This window comes from Suillus plorans, assembly GCF_016647745.1.
Source record: "Suillus plorans strain S12 chromosome Unknown HD556scaffold_1, whole genome shotgun sequence".
Taxonomy (NCBI): Eukaryota; Fungi; Basidiomycota; class Agaricomycetes; order Boletales; family Suillaceae; genus Suillus; species Suillus plorans.
Window position 1 is genome coordinate 1649987 of NW_024537385.1, and position 22764 is coordinate 1672750.

Consider the following 22764-nt stretch of genomic DNA (forward strand, 5'->3'; position numbering starts at 1 on the left):
AAAGGTCATGTCGTCCACAAAGACAGGCAGGATGATGCAGTCTTCACCTCGAGAATAGACATAGATTGCTGCATCTGAATACGTCTGGCTGAATCCAAGAGACTCGAGCACAGCTCTCATCTTCTTGTTCCAGTGATTGCCTCCTTGCTTGGTGCCATAGATAGACTTGTCCAGAAGACATACGAGCCTCTTAGGATCGCCCTCAGCAAAGCCTTCGGGTTGCTCCATGTAGACTTCGCAGTCCATCTCTCCATTGAGATGTATCTGCCGAGCAACCTCCATCATCCATGAAGAGTTCCATAGTATAGCTCACCAAGAAGTCATAGAGTCTCATAGCAAGTACTTCACAAAATATTGTCGGTGCACCTGTTATCCCCATCAGCATCTGTTTGTACCAAAAGTATCCTCTATCTTCTACATAAAAGGCTAGATATGGTTGCCACTTGGCTGAAACTTGAATGGTATAGAACCCTGATGCAAAGTCGAACATTGATATGTACCTATGGCCACTGAGTCATTGCTGCTTTCCTAGAAGGTCTCCTTGATGCATTGGCATTATTTCAGTAACCTTGTTGAGTTGTCCAAAATTTTGACAGATGCACCACTTTCTCAGGCCTTTGGTTGGCTCGACTAATTGCAGTGAGTCAACCTGAGCTTGAATGCTGGTGGTTCTCCTGCCGTACGGCATTGATCATTGATGTGTTGTTGAAGCACTTCACATGTTAGTCCTGTCAACTTGTAGGTTTTCTGGACAATAACTGTCATTGCCGCACATTTGATAAGTTCCGCTGGGGCTCTCTCTACAATCCCAGCTGCTAGCATGTTGTCGACTCTAGCACTTAAGAACTATGATTGATCTGGGATCAATGGCCATTGGTGGATACATGTGCTAAATTTTGCTGCTTCTGGGACATTTAGGTTGAGGTACTTATCTGGGATGGGCTTAACTTCTTTCAACAATAATGTGAAGACTTCCGCATTGCATCAGATGAAATCTTACAACTGCATTCTCTTGTCTGCTGTGATATCATCGCCAATTATGATTTCTGATAGGATCTTCACTAACTCTGGCTAGGTTGTCAGGCCAAGTGTGCCTTGTGAATATGTCTGACATGTCCTGTTGTGGCTCTGGGAGTTCTCCAAGCAGCTCTTCAAAGTCTTCTGTGGGTTCTGAGTCTAGTAGAATCTGGATCAGTGCTGGCAGTACTAGAGGATTAGGGTTGTTAACTATGGTGTTTTGCAGTGAGTTTGGTTCGATTTGATTTCCCTTGAGGGGAGCTTCTTGCTCTCCACTACTTCACTGCGTGTTATTATCTCTTCAGCTCTCCTGACTCATTTCCACATCTGCCTCATTTCCCATTGTTCTTGCTGCTACATAGTGAGCATTGGTGGTTTCCATTGGCCTATGGGTGCCATCTCCAGTGGTTGGCTTCTCTTGTCTTCAAGCTTATTGTCATGTTGCTTGATGTCTTGTGTTAGGTTGGCTCCTTGTTTAGTGTATTGCAGTGCTACTGGGTGGGCTATCTGATTGTACAATATTGCGGACTGGGAGCTGTCTGAGATGGTGATTGAGTCTGATTTGTAGTTATGATTGGCTTCAAATAACTGTAGTAGGGGTTTTCTAAATAGAAATGCCTATCCCCCGCCACTATCAAAGACCTCGAAGTCTCCAGTAGCTTGTATTCTGTTGATCTCAATCATGCCTGACTATTTTGCCTCTGTGTTAATAATATTTCCATTGGCCATCCATAACTTTCCGCTCAATGGACCCCAGTTGTGCAAGTAGTGTTTGACTTTCTTGAAGACTGATGTACACATCGTGGCTACCATAGCACCATCATCAAATAGTGCTCGCATTCTTACTGCTTCTCCTTGCAGACCTTTGAGTATGATATGGTGAATAAATGGCACCACTTCTTTTGTTTCTAGTTGCTCCTTAGTTGTTGATATATGTTCCACTGAATACAAGTCAGTGACATTGATTGCATCGGATGGCATTGCTACAGCTGTAACCATTAGATTGGGGAGAAGCTTGGGGTGTGCTGTTGATTCCTTGTCCTCATATGATGCCTCTGTATGTGCAAGGACCACTCATCTGGCTTGGGTCTCTGTAATGCTTCAGGTCAACATAGTAGCTCTTTCTATGTTGACCCTTCCACTTTTCCCTTGTTTTGCTCAATAAGTTCCTCGAGCCATGCTATAGGTTGTTGTGGCACATAGTTGATGACTAGCAAATTGATATGACTCTGTTCTAGTTGAATGCTCCTAATACTCTGCTAATAATTGCCCTCCACACTGCTTCCTTACATGTTAATCTCTTTGTATGATCAAATGGTAATTGGCAGTCATACCCATTATGTCCGTGAGTTCCACATGTGAAACACTTGCTTGAGCCAACAGCTGCCATGCCTAGCTTGAGGGGGTATCCCGCCTCATGAGTGACTTGTGTCATTACACCTCACTTTGCATTCCACTGTGTTAATTGGGATGTTGGTTTAAGCTGCTAGCCATCAGTTTCCAATGGGAATATACGTAAACAATTGAGGTGAAACACAGTCCCTTTTTGTAGTATGTGCAGGTTTTTTGAGAACACCTGTCATCTAGCTTGGCCTTTTGGGTGTAACACAACATAATAAAACTGCTCTTGCTTGTAATAAGGCTACTGTTGTTTCCGAATTGAAGGTTCTGCATTTTCTGATTGGACGATTAAGGACAATGACTGCGACTAGAACTGCGGCTGAATGCTAATGCTATGATGAATTGGTTGCGTCAAATTTCTCTCTGTTCACCACAATGAATTGGGCTGATGTGCTCAAATACAGATGAACAGAACATGATGTGATGATGTGCTATGAATTGATGTGCTATGAATATGTGTGCATATAGAACCTCAACCTTGCTGACTCAGCTCTCGGAACCTCCTGTGGCTCTGCTCTTACTTGTCCCCTTACCTAGAACCCCCTACTCCAACATGCCAACAGGACTTTAGGACTGGGTGCTGCTGGCATATTAGCAAATAATGTGATGTATTCCCAGCATCAGCTAAAAATATCCAAAACTTCAAGCATCTCACTAACTATTACATAACTCAGTTATATTAAGTCCCAACACCAGCATTAAAACCTGCCTCAAATTATCTTTTTATCTTTTATCTTTTATCTTTTATCTTTTATCTTTTATCTTTTACCTTATACCTCATAAGTTATTATCAGAATTAGCCAACAGTATCAACTAACATATTATCAATAACATACAGCCAAGCTATCTAAACTATTTAAACTATTCCTATTACTTCATCTCCTCAACATTGAGCTTGCTGAAACTGTCCTCCTCATTCTGTCCTCCATGCCTCTGCTCAATGCCAACATTGAGCTTCCTCTCAATGCAAATATTCAGCTCCTGCTGTCTGTTCCTCTCAATGTCAACATTGGGCCTCTGCTGCCTGTCCTTCTTAGTATTAATGTTGAGCCTCTGCCTCTTATCCTTCTCAACATCAATATTAAGCTCCTCCTGCATGCCACTCTGTGTCAACACTGTGGCTAAGGTTCTCCACTACACCTGTCATATTAAGCCAATTCTTAGGCTGCCCATTCTGTGCCTACGCCATCCTCCTGCACCTTCCTCTTATCAGCATGGAGTTTTCTCTGCCTGCCCTGCTCATTTCTTCACTCATACTACTACTGTTCTCAGACCTTGTTATAAGTAGCATCAGTTGCATGACCCCCTATCTTCTGTGTAAGTCTTTTTGTGGCATCTTAGGGGAAGGTTCTTGTCATTCTCATTAGGAAAGCAAGTGCAAGTGCACTTCTTGCCCTGATCTGAGTGAGGCCAACAACAACATTTAATAATCTTACCACTGTCAAGTTTCTTGTTTTGCTTATGATAAAGTTCCTCAAACTCCTCATTATCTATCTGTCTCCAGTAGATATATCCAGACTTTCATTTATATAGAAGCATTTCCAGATTTGTGAATGAGCTAGACACTTTGCTGAGGTTTTCAAAGGGCATGTCATCAGGCCATTCTTCACAAATGACAAAATATCACTGGTTAATGTTAAGCCAATAGTGAGCCCACTTCATTTTTGTATCTGGGTCACCAATAACCTCCCCTGAAATATATAAATGAGACTAGAATGGTTAATGAGTGAACAGAAGACTCATGAAGCTTCTGATTAATTTCATGTTAGATTAAGCTGTGAATCTTAGAGCAACATTATTGATGATTTTTAGCTGCACCTAAATTGATTTAGCAGCATATTCATAAAATACAGTGGAAAATGTTACCACATATCCCACTTATGGCAAAACCTTTTATCTTACCAACAAAGTCTTACTTAGTTACTGATGTTCAGAACAGACTTCATGAAATCTTGAATGCCTTCGGTTGCATAGGCAATTCCATAGAGTGGCAGGTTAGTGAAGCCATGAGTTGTATATATTATTGTCTCTGCATCCATCTGGCACCTTAAGCTATTCAACTATACAATTGTTGTTAGCTAATATTATTTAGATAAAATAAAATAGATCATATATTTCATTCTCAATGGCTTTAAGGGTCTGTATTAATGTTATTGATCTTTGTGACATTATGCTCTTAATACTCCTCCAAGAGGTCAGCTTTCACATTATCAGAGTTCATGATACTCAGTGCAATTCTCCTGAATAAGGTCTGGTAAGACTGCCTTCCCTGATGAACCTGTAGTGTAAAACAAGTCAGTGTAGAAGAACTAGAAATGAAAAAGTACTGTTTTCTTATTTGTAGTCTGATTTTTCTTCCAGCTGAATGTATTCCATGCATTCAATTTAGAGTGTTTTGACTATAAGAGCCATTGACCCATGTATAAGTCATATTGGACATGACAAATAGTCTTGCAATTAGAAGATGCAATTGTCTTAACAGATTCATCAATGTAGGCCTATGTGTCATCAATGTAGGCCTATGTGTCATCAAGTGCAGTCTTTGGATGACAATAAGGTAAGGGCTAGATGTGGTATAGAAAGTCTGGAAGCTCATAACCTGTCATTCCATCTGTATCAGCACCATAGATTTATAAGTTTCAAAGAACAAACATATGTCATATGTGTCATATCCTGTGTTCTGGACCCGGACCAATCATGCAATCATCTCTGGACTTCCAGACTTCTAGATCCGGTTAGCTCCTATCTTCTGTGCCTTTTCCCTTTGGTATTTCCCTTATCAGTTAGTATGCTTTATTTTCCATCCCTTATTTATTTCCGTCTTCATTTTACTAAGTTCCGATAGACTAGTGATAGTCGTCCCACATGCTCTGTCCATAGCCTCACATAGCCTCGCACTGCACTGACTGTTTTTCTGTTATGTCCTCAGTAGTATATAAACCCTGTACAGTCTCTGTAGTTCCTCAGTTTGAATGTTATCTTAGACTCTGCTCATTCCCTCCTCCGTCTGACTTGAGTCTCTCCTCTTGTCGACCTCCGATAGTCTTAGGATCGACTCCTATAGACTCGACACCTCCATCTCTACCTTTGGTAGTCCTCCGCTGTTTCCTTTCTAGTTCGGACATCATCCAGATTAGTCTTATCACTTGTTCCCAAATGTCCACTGGAATTCCCATGCATCGGACTCCGGACTCTGGATGTCGTCCGTTAGCCCTCGGAAGTTAGGGCCACATACTTGGGTAAGGGGCGCAGCACATGAGCTGAAGCCAAGCCCTTTGGATTCAACCCTTGAGCACATTCTTAACAGTATATTGGAACTCATACCTTACCGAGTATACTTACATCTGTTTTCATGGCACCTACACGCACTCAGAACAATCTCCATGTGGCGGGCTTAGTAACCGCCCGACATGACTCTACCCCCATAGTTGATGCATTCACTAGTTTCTCACAGCACTGCGCCAGTGCGCAAGGCCCTGTCTCCAGCATCTCACAACTTGTAAATCACCCACATCCGACTACTTCCACACCCACACCCGCCGGACATCTGCTGAACAACGAATCTGATGACGAGGGTGCTCTAGGCGGAAAGCCGCCCAGAGATGGTGGAGGTGACCCAGATGATGAGCCTCTGGAAAACACGACTGACAATGAAAATGAAGGTCTAGGTCCACAAGACTTGGTTTTCCTCCGTCTATCCCAAGCTATCAATAATCTGGCATGTAACAACCACCAAACCTCCACCTCCAATGACTCCAAAGTCAAAGTCTGAGAACCCGATACCTTTGATGGCACTGAGCCCCAGAAGCTCCAGGCGTTCTTTGTTCAATGTGAGCTTAACTTCCAAGCTAAGCCAAAGTCTTTCTGAACCGGCCGAACCAAGGTCAACTTCGCGCAATCATACCTCAAGGGCATGGCCCTTGAATGGTTTGAACTGGACCTCCTTTCGGATGATCTCGTTGATCGTCCGGACTGGATGGACAATTACTCCAAGTTCATGTTAGAACTCCAAACTAACTTCGGACCTCATGATCCGGTTGGAGATGCGGAAATGCAGCTGGAACAACTCTACATGCGCGATGGACAGCGCATCAACAAGTATGTTGTAGAGTTCCAACGGCTGGCTTCCCAAGTCCGAGGTTGTGGTGACGGAGCTTTGCACCATCAGTTCTACAATGGACTTCCGGCTTGCATCAAGGACAAAATCAGTCGTCAAGGAAAACCCACTACTCTGTCCCAATACAAAACTCTCGCCCAGACTGTTGACGCTTGATACTGGGAATGCAAGGGAGAAGTCTCCTGCGAAAACAAACCCTCCGCATCCACCCCTCCTGCCAAGCAGTCAGCTCCGACCTTCAACCGAAAAGATTATTCTGGCGGAAAATCCGGAACTGCTTCAGCTTCCTCCTCTGCCAAACTTCCGGACTTAACATCCAAGCTCGGAAAAGACAGCAAACTCGCCTCGGATGAACACCAGAGGCGCATGGAGAACCTGCCTCTTCTGTGGCGGACCCGGTCATACTGCCCGGGACTGTCTCAAGTCCACTTCCTGTGCGGCCAAAGGTCATGCTAGCACAGTGACTCCTGAAGCCAAACAGGAGGTCTCGGAAGAGACAAAAAATTAGTCTGCAACTTTCCTGACTCTGCGTGGGGTGAGGGTTGCATTGACTCAACCCGTGCAATGGAGCTATGTCTCAATCACTGTGGAAATGACTTTTTAGTCGGACACTAAACGGAGGAAGAAACCAGGTCTAAACAGACTCAAAATGTACTTAGACACTAACTGAACGCAAAGCAGATGTGTCGATGATTTTGGTGAAGCAACAAATGTAAATAGAGTCTTTTCAGACTTCGCGAACACATCTTTCCCGACCGTCGTTTATTCTCTTCAAACACCCGTTATCCCACCACTAACCAGATCCATAAATCCATCCTTTCAACCTCTTTTTACAGTAGACTTGGGTGAAGGTGAGTATTTTTGAAAATTCCTCTAAGTCCTTGTTTCATGCTATCCGTCAATTATTTCTAGCACAAGCTGCCAAGGCAGTTGCCCAGGTGGTGAATGACAGTGAAATGGAGCCAGAGTCGGTACCCGATACTAAAGATCTCATGCATCAGGGGCAGCTGGTTGATGACAGTGAGACTGAACCGGAGTCAGACCCAGGATGCTGTATGTTTTTCATTCTTTTGTACACCGTCACTGCAACTTATAGCTATATCTTCAGAAGGCCGGCGAAACTCGAACTTTATTAGATGTAACTATAGCATAAGGCCTCATTTTCTTCAAAAGCATCGCAGGTTCTTTGCTTCGGTAGTCCTTGTTCATTAATTTGTATAGTAGGGTGTATCATGCTCATGTGACTTCTTGATATTGCCTTGATGTGTCTGTCCTCTTAGATCATACTACATATCTAAGGTGCCCATCATCATGCCCACTCGTTGTTTCTGCAAGACCTCCAAATGCAATGGCCAGCTCATGTCATATGCGCAGAAGCGGAGTCATGAATGAGCAGACTTCTGCAAAGAGACAACTATGGCACAAGCTCAACACAGGAGAATCGGCACACCACCCATGCAAGCAGGACCTGTTCCACGCAGATTCTCGGTCCCCCTTCACGAACCATCTGCACCACTCTCTCCAGATGTGGAGTTTCATGATCCTGTTCGGACCTCTGACTGCGCTGTTGAGCAAGAGATGCTTGACCACGGTATCTTAACAAGGGAGGACTTGGATCTCATGGTCCATGGCAGTGAATTGCCCAACCTTGGACCGAATTTCCACAGTCCCGAGGCACTTCTTGCAGCGGTGGATCATTTTTCCGAATATAATGCTGGTACAGAGGCCGGTGCACATCCCTTGACAGCATATACTGCCCATCACCTACCCCCTGATCCAGAGCAGCGCGCTGCGGCGCGTCAACTCAAAAAGATGCTAGAGGAAATTCATAATCAGCAGGAACGGGCTGATGACGAGGTCATCGAAGAGGAGCTGCTTGATGCGGATGGAGAATTTGACGACCTACAGGGTTATCAAGATCCTGGCAATGCTGAACTTGAAGATGTGCTCGTAACGACTGGACAAACAGGTGAAGATGACCCGGATCCTTTCATCACCGACGACGTCTTTGCGGGCTCTCTCGACACTAACCTCTCCCATGTCCCACCACACTTACTCACCATATACGCACTTGTCACTTGGCTGCATCTCCAATTTCACCTGCCGAGAGCTGCTTGCAATGCGTTGCTTGCTGTTTTGGCTTGCTTTACTCCTTGCTATATCGCCAGGCATCAAAACTCCGTTTATTACTCTTCAGTCGTTGAATCGTGTTCTTGGGGTCGATGCTCCTATCCTCACACTACCTGTGTGTCCTGTATGCCGCAATGTCTATCCACCAGCATCCTCCCGTCTTTCACACGATGAATGCACTGACTGCAACGTTCCTCTTTTTCTTCCCAGCCAAACGAAGCGTGGCAACGACCGCTCAATGAAAACACCGATTGTCAAATATCCATACCTTCCCCTTTCTGAACAGATCAAGTCTATGTTGAAGATACCAGGCCTCGAGGCCATTCTTGATGGCTGGTGTTCGAAACCCCAATCAGTTGGCACATATACGGACATCTTTGATGGCAATATGTGTTGCAAAAAGCTCAAAGATCCTGATGGGCATCTTTTCTTCTCAAACAGGCCTGGCGACAAAACTGGACCGGACAGCGAGCTTCATATTGGCGTGAATCTTGGCGTTGACTGGCAATTATTTCGCAGTAGCTCAACAGTTGAACGACTAATGACTTAATGCCAGGTTCTTGTATATCCGGAGTAACATCGCCCCATCTCATTCATCGTGTCCGACTTCATTTTCAATATGTAATCTCCCCCCCAGAGTACCGGTGAGTTTTTTCTCTATCCTTTTCTGACACATTTTTACACTAACAGATACCGGACTGCAAATCTTTTATGCACGAGTATCTTGCCTGGACCAAAGGAACAAAATCTGGACCAAATTCAACATTTCTTATGTCCTGTCGTCAGCGACCTTCTGCGCTTATGGAAACATAGTATCAAGGTCCCAACAGAGTCGTGTCCCGATGGTACGTATCGCACTTCATAAACATGACACTATCTAATTATGGTATCAGGGCGTCTATTCATGTGATCCTTGTCGCAGTTGTATGCGACAAACCTGCAGCTCATAAGATTGGAGGTTTTGTGTCTCACTCGCACACCTGTTTCTGTAAGGTAGGGCTACTACAAAATCAACTAACCGTGACATGGTGTGACAGCTGACGAGATGCAAGGCACGGGCGGGGCCACCGGCCATGCAAGGAGATTAGATCTATTAGATATGGATGTACTACTATGTACTAAGTAGCAAAGTGTCGAGTGTATGTACTATTTAACTATTAACTATATTATTCTGAGTCAAGTCGAGTCTATGTGATCTGGTTGTCATCAAGTTCTTGTAAAATACTGTCCGGAAGAGTGCGGTGACCTCGATATTTCCTGTTTGCCCATGCTGCTTGCTTTCCATTTAGACCTTTCCGATACGCGTCTAGGAACCGTAAGGACCGGTTTGAAAACCTGTAACTGTGTGAGTTTGACTCTTTTGAAGACCAGTAGCAATACTTACCGACGCATGCATTCAATGGGAACGGAGTTCAATGCCTTATGAACATTGGTTTCCATCTCTTCGTCCTTCTTGGTGGGTGGATATAATTGGTAAAGTCTTTTAGCATATCCCCAACATTGTTCGATGAAGTTGAGTTCATAGTGAAACTTTGGCAAGATGATTAGCTTGAAGTGCCGTGCAAGGCAGTGTTCTTCCAGGAGACTTGGGACACCAACGAAATCTGGCTCATTGAAGAGTATTCTTCGACAACAACATTGAGTGGCCCCCTCTGGGCACTTGAACTTCGTGCACTGGGCCTTCAGCTTCGAAACATTGTACCCTCTCTCCCGCAGAATCTCCGCCATGCCCTTGAACTTTCCCGCATGCTTATGGCCAGGTGGGAAATAAAACGGCTGTCTTTGTCCATCAGTGAATTGCCCGTCTTGCATCGGCACCTTTGTTTTTAGAATCTTCCCATCCCGCCCATGGACTGGTCTTCCATTTTCTCCCAACAACATTGTCTCAACTCCCCATTCCTGGATTCCCTTGGGTGTCTTCCTTGCAGATAGGGCATTATCTGCTCGTTTCAGGTGTGTGGATGCGTTATCAAACACAAGGACATGATCTGACTCTGGATAATTCTTTTCCAGGATGTCCATGACCTTTGTCACCTGTTTCAACGTGACTTCGTCCTGCAACCAAACTTCAACAGGATGTTTGTGTGGTTCCAAATTGATCTCTGACGTGAGTCCGAATCACTCATCCACCGTCTCATTCGAGCTTGTAATGCCATCATTTCTGGAATGAAAATGTTCTGACAATAATCAACCACATCTCCTCGTTCGTGTCCATCAACATACTGACCACGATGGTCAGTGCGCCAGCGATACCCAAGTGTATGCATCCATTTCTTTGCTGTTGCAAGGGAAATGGTTGATTTGAGTCCAAAGCGGCTCTGGGCTTCTTTGTCCGAAAGGTATGTGACGAGATCCCCTGCCTTGACATATCTCCCAACCGATTGTAGGTGCAGGTGAAGCTCATTTGTGAGCTCTTCATTATCAAGCTTTGATACTTTCGATCGGCCATATTTGTCGAAAGGGAGATCATCACGGTCCATGATGAATGCCTTGGCCCATGCACGTAGTTGACATGCATAATATGTGCCTTTCTGATGCGCATTAGCTGTTGCTAACGATGCCGCCATCCACTGAGGTGAGGAGCCCTTTCCGAGCATATCTGCCTTCTTTGATTTGCTGATAAACATTCCTAAAAATGTTTTGATCTGCTCTAGACGCTCCCGGAGCAAGAAAGGCAAGTCTACCCATATGTGTCCCACTCCGTTCTTCTGCAACGGCTTCAAGACGAGCTTTAGATCATTGAGTGCTTTTTCCACAACAGGAAGAGTGGGGGCCGCATGGATCAGAGCTCGGTATTGATGTGCAGGGCTGGTGGTGTATTCAACATCTTTTTCGCCTGCCTCCAGACCCTGCCAACTAGATTCAGCTGATTCATCATGTTGATCGCTGTCACCGAAACTGCCATCTACGCAATTGAGATCATCAGCAAGAGATCCAACGGACTCATGATCTAGGTAAGTATCATCATTGTCAGGGCAATCTGACATGAATGCTGAGTAGCGGTTGGGAAGATGCGGTGGATTGGACTCGTTGTGAGCTGCCAGCATGTCTCTGGTGATACATGTTGGAAGTGATGTCCTCTCTGAGTTGTCGTTGATGATCATATTCACTGATTCGAAGTTGGTAGGAGCAAGCGGCATCTTTCAATGTTCGAGCAAATTTCCATATCAGCGAGGATACAAGACACAGGTGATGTGCGAGTTGGCAAGCTAGTGGTAGCATCTCTGATATCTGTTCCAGCTCCAGCTCCAGCACATATGTCCGTCGAGGCCCGCATAATGACAAGGGGAGTCTAGACAAAAGCCATCAATCAGCACTCCGAAGCATGTCGCAAAAAGGTAACACAAAACTCATGTTCAAGCTCCGGTTCTCTTTGTTCACCTCGCGTAGACCCGGCTCTTGATGTCTGCGTTGAAGATTCGCGATGCTCGCGCGGTTCCTTTTGCTGCGTGGAGCCATCTTGGTGAGGGTAATGGAACCGGATAAGGTTGATCGTGAAATGTAATCGCTGGCCAGCGGTGGTGCAAAGTTCTTGGCAATCTTACTTTGATAAACGTCACAATCCCATCTAATGTCCATAAGTTACACTACATGCACTTTTTAATGAATCGGGTCCCTGTGAACTGTACTATACAGTATGCTTCATCATCCACAGGTTTCCGATTCTCTCTCCTTCATCTTATCCTAGAGCCTTCACCAGTTTTGCAATTCTGTCACGCTTTCAATACATTCATCACGTGAGGTTGGTTGATTTTGTAGTAGCCCTACCTTACCACATGTTGGATCACAAGCTCCGACAAAGACAAACCTAGCGCATTCCAACCAGGGGGTAGGTGCTCGAACTACTAACATCAATTGACAATTAAATTTCTTCTAGTATTTCGGCCTCGCACTAACAGTGAGCAACGCAAGCTTGGTGAACGATACTGTCACCTTGTCGCACCAGCTGCGTGGAGGAATTTTGTCAAAGAACATGCGACCCGCTACACTCAACTTGCGCACTTACCATATTTTGATCTCGTCGAACAGATTGTCATCGATCCAATGCACAATCTTTTCTTAGGTAAGTTAATGTCACCCTTGCCGTCTGAATACTTTATTCATGCAGCACTTTGTAGGTCTCGTCAAGACTCACTTTTACAACATCTGGGTCCAAAACAAGATACTTCGACCCAACCATGAGCTTGCGAAGTTTCACGACATGATTGCTGATGTGAGTGCAATAACTCTCATTACATTAAACCATCTTTCCTAACTACCTCTGAAGTTCATCATCCCTAGCTCCTGTGGCAAGCTACCCACTGACATTGGCATGCCGTCTGGAGGTTCACTTACGGCGGACCAATGGCTACTCCTCTCTACTGTATATGGGCCAATTATCGTGAGTTGAATAGTTCAGATGTGCGTTTGCTGACTTGCACCTCAGATTCCTCAACTCTGGAGCGCTTGCCTTCTGACTGATGCCAGCGGCAAGGTTCTAAACCAGCACCTCGATGTTATTCAGAGGCTGGAAACACAGAAACAGGTAGCGGCATCACATAAGGCTGACAACAGGAAATCTCTTGCCGAAGCGAAGAAACAAGGCATGGATGCCTACGCCCTTGAGAAAGCTCGAATTGCCCAGGAAAAGCTCGCGCTGGCTGAAGCAAAGAAGACAGCCAAACTCAAGGCAGCTGCAGCCAAGGAAGCAGAGAAGCTCAGGTTAGCGACTGAAAAGAAAGCACGCGCTGCTCAAAAGGTATCAGTTTTAGCGCTCAGAACTGTTGACATATGGTAATGAACGTATCACAGAAGGTGCTTGGGAAGCGCAAGGCAACATCTCAGACGGTTGAAGACTTACCACCGGAGGGTGAAATGCACCAATCACCCCACCCCCTCCCCCCCAGCTCAATCAACAAGACACTGGTGACGACTCAGAAAACTTTGATGACCTGAAGTTCTCTCTTCACCCAGATGATCCAGGCAACTTCTTGAAGTTGTGCTATGCTCTTCGCATCCTTGTACGACGTGTTATCTGCGACACGGATATTAACGAAGCCGATTGATTACTTAGAGAGTACACCACTGAACTCATCAAGGTACATCATTTATTACTCAGTGTGACCTTCGTTCTTATCTCAGCGCAGCTATATGGCTCAGCCACTATAAAACCAAACCACCACTATGCCACACATGTTGCTGATTGTGTTCGAAATTTCGGGCCTCTTCACGACTTCTGGACCTTCCTTTTTGAACGTTTAAACAAGGTTCTGAAGTCTTTCAAGACTAATAATCATGCAGATGGCGAACTCGAGACAACTTTCTTTCACGAATTCCAGAAGACATGTCAAACAAGTCGCTTGGTAAGCTTTCGAGCATATTTTCCTAAAAATTCTGACTGACAATTCCTATAGACGTTCTCTCTCCTGGCCTATCCTAAGGATTCCCTCCCATGTGAAGCTGCGGAGATTATGCTTAAGGCATCAAGGGAGAAGCGCGGAACAGTCACTGGACTTGCAGCCTTATCTAAGGACTTGGACAACACTCAGACAGATGGTACTCTTTCCTTCTCTGTTCTTTCATTTCGTTCATGCGTCTGATTTCAAACTAGGGATGCAAATGTTTTCCTTGAGCCCGCACCGTAAAATGCAAGTGATGTCTACTGAGACATATCACTTGCTCGCATGCACCCTTTGCTTTTGTTTCCCATATACTCCAGTCCATTGTCGTGGAGATGAGCCATTGGTTCAAAACAGCACACCTCTCAATTGCGAAGCAACATTCTATGAGTACGTCATTGTCAATGGGAGGCGCTTTCATGCCTCAAGAACAGTTCGGTCAAATTTTTCGTCTCTTGTTCATGTTACCATCCCAGGAACGGTCCCTGGTACAGCTTACTATGGCGAGTTGTTGGAAATATTCCAATTTGAGCTTAGATCGGGAGATTCTGTTTGGTTTGGGCGCATGCGCTGGTTTAAACCTTGGCATGGTACGTGCAGCAAAGTATGGGAAGATTTGTGAGTACTTTGTATGATTAGAAAATTTGCGGTTCACTGTATTATATGACAGTGCATCTGTCGATATACGCCTGTGGGAGCTTGGAGAGTACATTGATCAAGACACCCAGCTTCCAGCTCTCGTTGACCTTGACTGGATCACTGGGCGGCTCGCAATGACAACTGTCTCAATTGGCGACACACGGACAAAGGTCTGGGCGACTATTCTTATCCCAAACTAATTATGGGCCGCCTTAGCATCTATCTGGTTGCCCCAAAGGCCAATTACAACCTATCAAGATAAGTATGAAAAGTCGACACAGTTCAGCAGCTACAAATGCCAGTCTTCGAGTTCCTCTAAATAGGTAAGATCTTTGGCGAATAATTCTTTGGAGTCCTTCATGCGCTCATAAAACCCTTTTAACCACGGTACTCCCTCCAGAAGCTTCATATCAGGATGGCTTTCCTTCCACTTGGCGCTGACCATATTCGCAAACAGTACGGAATTCTTGCTGGAAGATGGCACACGATCGAACAAGTGGTCAGGCGACACATCAAAAACCTTCTTGTACACCTTTTTGGGGTTTAGTACTGTTTTTCGGCGCTTTGTAGGATGTTCACTGGTTGGTGGGTCCTCTACTGCTTCCTCATCATCTGAACCGCCATCATCCTGCATGCTTTTCAGGGTCAGAAATCGGAAGAACGCAACCAACTTTAATATGCAAGAGCATGTGAGTGTTTATCTCACTGCAACGGCATGAAAGCTTACATCAGGATGTCGCCATTGAAACCTGATAACCTTCTTTGCTGCCTTGCCCACTCCTGCCTCCTGCTGCCGCATTTTTGAATCATCCGACAGAGTTGCTTCATCACATGTATGGGTTTCGGAGGCATAGTCAGTATCGATCATGGCGATGGCATCTTTATTGCCAGTCTCCTTCTCATACTGCAAGGCAGCTTTGCGCCTGATCTTAGTCACCTAAGTCAAGTAAGTCGTTTTCAAAGAATCTAGTGTAACCTTATCCTCACATATTGATGACGGCCACATCGACATAGAGTTATCTTGCGTTTTTCGGCCTTGTCAACTTTCTCTGTGGTGCTCTTATCATCAACCTGCTTATGGATATTTCTCCAGTACCCTTTCGCACACTCCGTGATAATAGGCCTGCTAAAATCATCATCTGGTATCTCACCTTTGGAAGAAGTAGAGCAAAGGTTCTATCAATATGGTGAGTAACTTTGAATTAACATCATATATGTGCTCATACCATTTCGTTGTTCCACACACGGTCTACTACTTCTTGAACAAATTTTGCATTGACAGCAGAATCAAATTTTCCTAGCCAGTTTGGACGCCATACTTTAGGGCCCCCCTCGATCAAGATCTCAAACAGTTCTCCGTTCAGTAATGGTTTGATACCTATCAACGCTTCTACTCGCTTCACCTTGCTGAGCGACGGATCTACATCACACAACTCGAAGAAAATTGGATGAATGAGAGGCTATTTGATATTATTTGGTGAGTCCTTATTGATGTTCGAACGATCGCTGATTTACCTTTAAGATTGGATGATCGTTTGAAATGTTCTTGGTTGCAGCCTTCTTGGAAGGCTTGCCCTTGTCTGCACCTTCGTTTTCGAGCTTCTCAATCTTCTTTTCTGCTGCGTCAAGACACTCTAAGACATTTTGAAGGCAGGCATTCATTAATGCATCTTGATTAGTATGCTGACCCAAGGACTCAGTCAGTCAGTGCATTTGAGATACGACTTGTGCAACCGTGGAATGTAGATTTGCAGATGGATCAGGTGAGGGTTGATTCATGTAAGAACCTCCAGCAACGCTAAACAAAGGCTGATAATCAGGTGTTGGACCCCTCTGATGAGGCTGGGGTGCGAGCGAGGGTGATTCGCTGTATGGAAACATGTGAGTCCCACTGTTGTATGGCATCCCTTGTGCTGATGATGTCCCTTGATATGGTGTTCCTTGGCCAGATGACGACGACGCTGACCCCACATGTGCCTGACACCCGAACAAATATAGGCCGTTGTTGTTCTATCTAGGTGAGTATTTGGTGTTCCCTACTAGAGCATCCAAATGGACTTACCATGACTTGTGGTTCATGACTTGCACCCTGTTGTCCTGCACTAAAGAACGGATCCATCCGTGGCAGCCCACCACTATTTTTGAGAGGGGAGAGCTGGGGTTGCATACTGGGTGGTAGGTAGTACAAGTGGCCCCATAAATGGTTCGTGTCGTTGCTGCCTTTGAGTTTCCTGACCTAACTGGCTGCCAGGATCGCTGGGCCTTCTCTGCACGTTCTGGGGCACACCAGACATCGCTATGGGAGAGGAGGAGAGCAGGCAGAAGAGCGAGAAGGAGGACCTACTAGTAGCATGTGGGGGATGTATGGCGGATCCATAGAAGCATGTAATCCTAACCTAAACAGAGGGGATTTTCACCATTTTCAATATTCTAAATGGACGTGATAACATATATAATCAGCTTCAAACCCGACTAAGTAATAGCATGTCTGTAGCCTAATCACACTCCGTATCACACTGAAATCTGTATGCTCGTTTGGTGCGGATTGGGAGACCTTTCTATACTTTGTCTGATACATTTTGAGTCTATTTCTAGAGTACAGTTTGCGTCCGTGTACATGCCCTAATCCTACTCTTTCTGTATACGACTAAAAAGTTGTTTCCGCAGTGAATGCTGTTTCCCTTTCCGATCCGAACTCTCTTATGCCAAATGTTTCCATCTCTACCTTCCTCGATATCTCTCCATTTCCGGCCCTTGTAGATTGTGGTTCCTCTCACTGTTTTGTAGAAACCAAACTAATCCGAGAAAATAACATTCCTACTTATGCAATCTCTCTGCTTCCACTCCATCTGTTTGATGGTACTTCCAATGCCACTATTACTGAGGCAGTAGATTTACCGATCCGTTTTCCAACCGGCGTGGTTACCTCCAAAACATTTTATGTTACTCCATTGGACTCATCCTGTTCCATCGTTCTAGGATATAGCTGGCCCCGACACAATCCGTTGTTGACTGGGTAAAGGGCAGCATTGATTTCCATCTGATTCCTCATGGAGTGCCTCCGACCCCTCTGACCTCACTTCCACCGCTTCTGGTGGAAATCCCTTCCATAACTCTGCCGAGTCCCTCCGCTGATAATGCAGTTCCAAACATTTCCCTAATCAATGCAGTTGCCTTTTGCCAGGCCTGTAAATGAGAGGGATCGGTCCAGTTCAGCATTTTCGTTCGTCCCTCTGGTGTCAATCTCCGCTTCGCTACACTCTCCTCCAAACCTCCGAACCTATCCAGAATTCCTTCAGAATATCACGAGTACGCGGATGTGTTTGATAAAGGCAAGGCCGGACAGCTCCCTCCTCATCGTCCCTATGATCTCAAGATCAATTTGGAAGAAGGAGCAGCTCCGCCCCTTGGCACCATTTATTCCCTTTCCTCAGTCGAGCTTGCAGCTCTTTGCAAATTCCTTGATGAGAATATTGTAACCGGACTTCTTCATTCCTCATCCTCTTCACATGGAGCCCCTGTCCTTTTCGTCAAAAAGAAAGACGGCTCCCTACATCTCTGCATAGATTTACGAGGCCTCAATAAAATTACAAAGAAAGACCACTACCCACTTCCCCTCATTTCCAACCTTTTCGATTCTCCGAGCCGTGCCAAAGTTTACACAAAAATTGACCTCCGGTCCACTTATCACCTAGTCCAGATAGCGGAAGGAGATGAGTGGAAGACTGCTTTCTGAATGCACTATGGCTCGTATGAATGGTTGGTTATGCCCAAGGGTCTCACCAATGCTCCAGCGGCTTTCCAGCACTTTGTCAATACCATCTTTGCTGATATGCTTGATATATGTGTTATTGTGTACCTCGACAACATCCTCATTTATTCCCAAGACCTTGCATCTCATAAACAACACATCCTTGAAGTCCTCCAACGCCTCCGGAAGCATCAGCTATATGCTAAACCAGAAAAGTGTGAAATCTATTCCGACTCGGTTGAATACCTCGGTTACCTCCTATCTCTGGCCGGCCTTACCATGTCCTCTGACAAAGTCCAGACTATCTGTGACTGGCTGGAACCCTGGAAAGTTAAGGATATTCAATCATTCCTCGGATTTGCCAATTTTTCTTGTCGCTTCATCTTTAACTACTCGAACATTGTAGTTCCACTTACACGGCTCACTCGCAAGGATGCTCCCTGGAATTTCTCCGAGGATTGCCAGAAATCCTTTGAAACTCTCAAGAAAGCATTCACTACCGCTCTGGTGCTTATGCACTGGATGCCAGATGTTCCTATCGTTGTTGAGACGAACACTTCTGATTATGCTATTGCCGGAATACTTTCTATAGTATGTCCAGACCAGGAGCTCCGCCCCATTGCATTTTACTCCCGGACCCTTTCAGCTCCGGAACTCAACTACGACACTCATGATAAGGAACTCCTAGCCATCCATGAAGCTTTCCAGACGTGGTGACATTACCTTGAAGGCTCTGCTGAGCCGATAGACGTTGTCACGGACCACAAGAACCTTGAGTACTTTGCTATGACAAAACTCCTCACTCATCGACAAGCCCGTTGGTTGGAATACCTTCATCAGTTCAATCTCATTATCCGTTTCTGACCCGGAAAACTGCAGCAAAGCCTGACTCCTTAACTAGATGTTGGGATGTCTACCCCAAAGAGGGGGATAAGGACTACCGTCAAATTGAATCCATTCTCCCTACCTTTATCGCTAGTTCAATGCAAGACTCTCGTATATCCCTTATCAAAGCTTCTATGGACTCTTACGAGCGCAGATACAAGTAGATTATCAGTCCCGCAATCCAATGTGTTTTCCATTAACTCACAAGTCTTCATAAGTTGGGGTTCGGCGTTTTCTGCACGACTCAGGTGTAAGCACTTGCTCGTTTTGTGCTTGTTTTGGGTTGTGTCATGTTTCAGAAAACTTCCCAAATACCTCTGCTTCACACTTGAGGGTCATTGAGGAATGGTGGAAGGGATCCAGCAAGAGCCAAGCCTGCAATGAAGTGTTCAAGTGAATTCATTGGATCGCTGCCGATACTGAATACCAGATTCTTACTAGGTATATCCCAAGCAAAGAGAACCCCACAGATGGCCCATCACACGGAATATACCTCCGGCATCTGAACAGCTCCCTCTCATCCAAATCCCACCAGAACTCATGACTTTCCTCATAGAAGCCCCTGAGCATCAAGTTCATCACTCGAACAACCCACCCACACATCCTATCACATGTGCCATCACCCCAGACTTCACTTCCAATGAACTGCTTCACCCAGTGGGCTCAAAATATGGAGAAGAGGAGTTTGAGCGATGCACCTACATCAACCAGGAATTCGAGATCAGAGGCTCAAGCATCTTTGAAGCGGCAGAAAGCTAGTAAGTACCACAGTGTCCAGCTCAGACAGACAACCTCACGACAGAACACAGCATATAGCACCAATATAACCCCCATCCCATCTCACCTGCACCCAGACTGACAGGAAAAAGACAGGCTCTACCTATGGCCATCCAGTAACAATGCAATCCACGAAAGATGCCCAAGGCAAACCCCTCCCATTGACACCCACAGACATCCAACACATCCGGGATGTAATGGTTCACACGTACTCAGAATGCACGTGTGAAATGTATGGGTCAGGTTTGCTCATATTCCACATTTTCTGTGACAGCAAGGCTGTCCCCACAGACCAAAGAGCACCAGCAAGCAATGTCCTCATTGAATCTTTCATATCCTGCATATCCAGTAATTACTCAGGGAAAACAATATCTAACTACGTCAATGGAGTATGTACATGGCACATAGTCCACGGCGCAGCATGGTCGCTCAATAACATTGAGATAGAAGCCATGCTTAAAGCCGCTATGTCACTCACACCCCCCTCCACGAAACACAACAAATGGGATCCCTACACCATCGACCTCATTGTTGCCATCTGTGAGAAGCTCAATCTCAAAGAACCTTTAAATGCAGCAGTCTTTGCATGTCTAACAACCACCTTCTATGCGACAGCTAGAGTAGAAGAATACCTAGATTGAATATCACAAAAAACTCTCTTGTCAAGTCTTGCAGAGCCTCATTCATTTAAATTGGACTTAGACTCTCTAAACTTAAACACAGTACTTGCCTTTTAAAGCTTAAGTGGCCTACATCCTTGCAAAAGTTCCAACATATTCTCATCAAATAGTTGCCAAAATTGTGACAGTGCACCTCTCCAAACTTTCCTTCTGAAGAATCTCCCATACACCACCATCATATCTGGCCTTCATAATCATTTTGACATTTATTATCAAATGGTCATTATAGTGCTACCTAATTAATAAGTTAGTGATAGACTAAAGTAGTGTTCTCCTATAGGTGTACAAGTAGATCAGGTTCATATTATATTCTCACTCCTTTGTCAGTTTAGTACTTACAACAAAGCCCTTATATATATAAGTGGTTCACACCATTACCAAGTCACATGAACTCTATAATAATGAGACACTACTTCACAGCTTCTGTAATATTTCTCTTTGTATTTTCAACCACTATAATCACTTGGGACAAATATTTGTTAACTCTTCTTTGATCCTGTTATATGTTCATGTCCTATGTGTTAGAATCCAATAGAGCCAAGGATGAAAAGGACAAGAAAGCTAAAGAATAAGGCAAGTACATCCAAAATGGGCACAGCGAGTGATGTGTTGACGTCAGCTCGCACCCTCTAATGTGTCAGTGCATTTCATTCTATATCACAGTACCTGATGCATGCATCTTATAAGCTAGCCTCCCAGCATCATGACATCTCAGTTTCAATCTGAATACTAAGATGTGAGTTAGTATCATTAGATTCATATCATATCAGACCCTTTCAGTTGCCTAGGCACTGATCCATAAACATCAGCTGTTAGCTTGTGTCCTCTAGGTGTTAAGAATGTGCTCAAAGATTCGGATCCGAAGGGCTCAGCTTCAGCTCGTGCGCTACGCCCCTTACCCAAGTACATGCCCTTAACTTCAAAGGGCTATAGGATGAAGTCCGATGTACGGGAATTCCGGCAGACATTCAGAAACAGAGGAAAGACTAATCCGGATGAAGTCCGAACTAGAAACAAACAGTGTAGGACTACCGGAGGTAGAGGCAGATATGTGAAGTCAATAGGGATTTATCCTAAGACCAGCGGAGAACGACGAGAGAAGAAACTCAAGTCGGATGGAGACAGGAATGAGCAGAATCTAATATGATATCCCAACTGAGGTACTACAGGACATATACAAGGGTTTATATACTAAGGGACTAACAGAAGGATCAATAAGCAAGGGTCCGAGGCTATGTATGAAGCATAAGCAAAGTTTGTCAAATGCAAGTCGGAAATGAAGCATAGGTTAACGGATCAGTAAGCATAACCGAGATATTGTGGACAAGGAATACCAAATAGAGGAATAGGCTGTGTTAACGTTATATGAACAGGAAATGAATTAAGAAGCTTATTGTACCGGCTTCACCGCCATTCTGGTAGTCATAGATTGACTATCCAAGCAAGCCATATTCATCCCCACATACGACACTATCACCTCTCCGGACCTCGCCCGGTTATTCCTCCTTCACATGTTTTCCAAGCATGGAGTTCCGTCTCATGTCACTTCTGATCGTGGTACAGAATTTGTTTCCCACTTCTTCCGGTTGCTCGGAAAAGCACTTGACATGATCCTCCACCTCACTTCCAGATATCATCTGGAAGGCAATGGACAAACCGAGTGAGCTAACCAAACCCTAGAACAATACCTCTGGATCTACTGCAACTATTAGCAGGATAATTGGTTGGAACTGTTACCCTTGGCTGAATTCGCATACAACAATGCTCCAAGTGCTACCACCAGAGTCTCACCATTCTTCACCAATAAGGGTTATCACCCGAACATTTCTGTACATCCAGAGCGTGATCTCTCCTCCGCCCGTGCCCAGGATTATGCTATAGATCTAGACGAGCTTCATCAATTCCTCCGAGAAGAAATGTCCTATGCCCAAGAATGATATCAAGGACCCGTGGATGCTAGATGAAAACCCACTCCGGACTTCAAAGTCG

The 22764-nt window shown here is 44.9% G+C and overlaps 4 protein-coding genes across 4 annotated transcripts; 2 read left to right on the forward strand and 2 right to left on the reverse strand.

Moving 5' to 3' along the window:
- Positions 1 to 8044: 8044 nt before the first annotated feature.
- HD556DRAFT_1210808 (uncharacterized protein) lies at positions 8045 to 8611 on the forward strand (the record flags this gene model as incomplete). The annotated part of the gene is made up of 2 exons (XM_041296566.1): positions 8045 to 8252; positions 8316 to 8611. Coding segments are annotated over 2 exons (504 nt in total), but the record flags the coding sequence as incomplete, so codon positions are not given.
- A 1241-nt stretch (positions 8612 to 9852) lies between these two features.
- On the reverse strand, positions 9853 to 11805 carry HD556DRAFT_1436009 (uncharacterized protein; the record flags this gene model as incomplete). Its single annotated transcript, XM_041305498.1, has 3 exons — positions 9853 to 10000; positions 10050 to 10731; positions 10788 to 11805. 3 exons carry the CDS (start codon positions 11803 to 11805, stop codon positions 9853 to 9855), a joined length of 1848 nt encoding a protein of 615 aa, XP_041167956.1.
- Positions 11806 to 12625: 820 nt separating this feature from the next.
- On the forward strand, positions 12626 to 14046 carry HD556DRAFT_1223274 (uncharacterized protein; the record flags this gene model as incomplete). Its single annotated transcript, XM_041296875.1, has 5 exons — positions 12626 to 12728; positions 12784 to 12878; positions 12933 to 13046; positions 13092 to 13409; positions 13792 to 14046. Coding segments are annotated over 5 exons (885 nt in total), but the record flags the coding sequence as incomplete, so codon positions are not given.
- A 925-nt stretch (positions 14047 to 14971) lies between these two features.
- HD556DRAFT_1436011 (uncharacterized protein) lies at positions 14972 to 16849 on the reverse strand (the record flags this gene model as incomplete). The annotated part of the gene is made up of 7 exons (XM_041305499.1): positions 14972 to 15352; positions 15410 to 15619; positions 15670 to 15858; positions 15909 to 16142; positions 16198 to 16365; positions 16417 to 16692; positions 16745 to 16849. The coding sequence occupies 7 exons, from the start codon at positions 16847 to 16849 to the stop codon at positions 14972 to 14974; spliced, it is 1563 nt and encodes a 520-aa protein (XP_041167958.1).
- Between the last annotated feature and the right edge of the window lie 5915 nt (positions 16850 to 22764).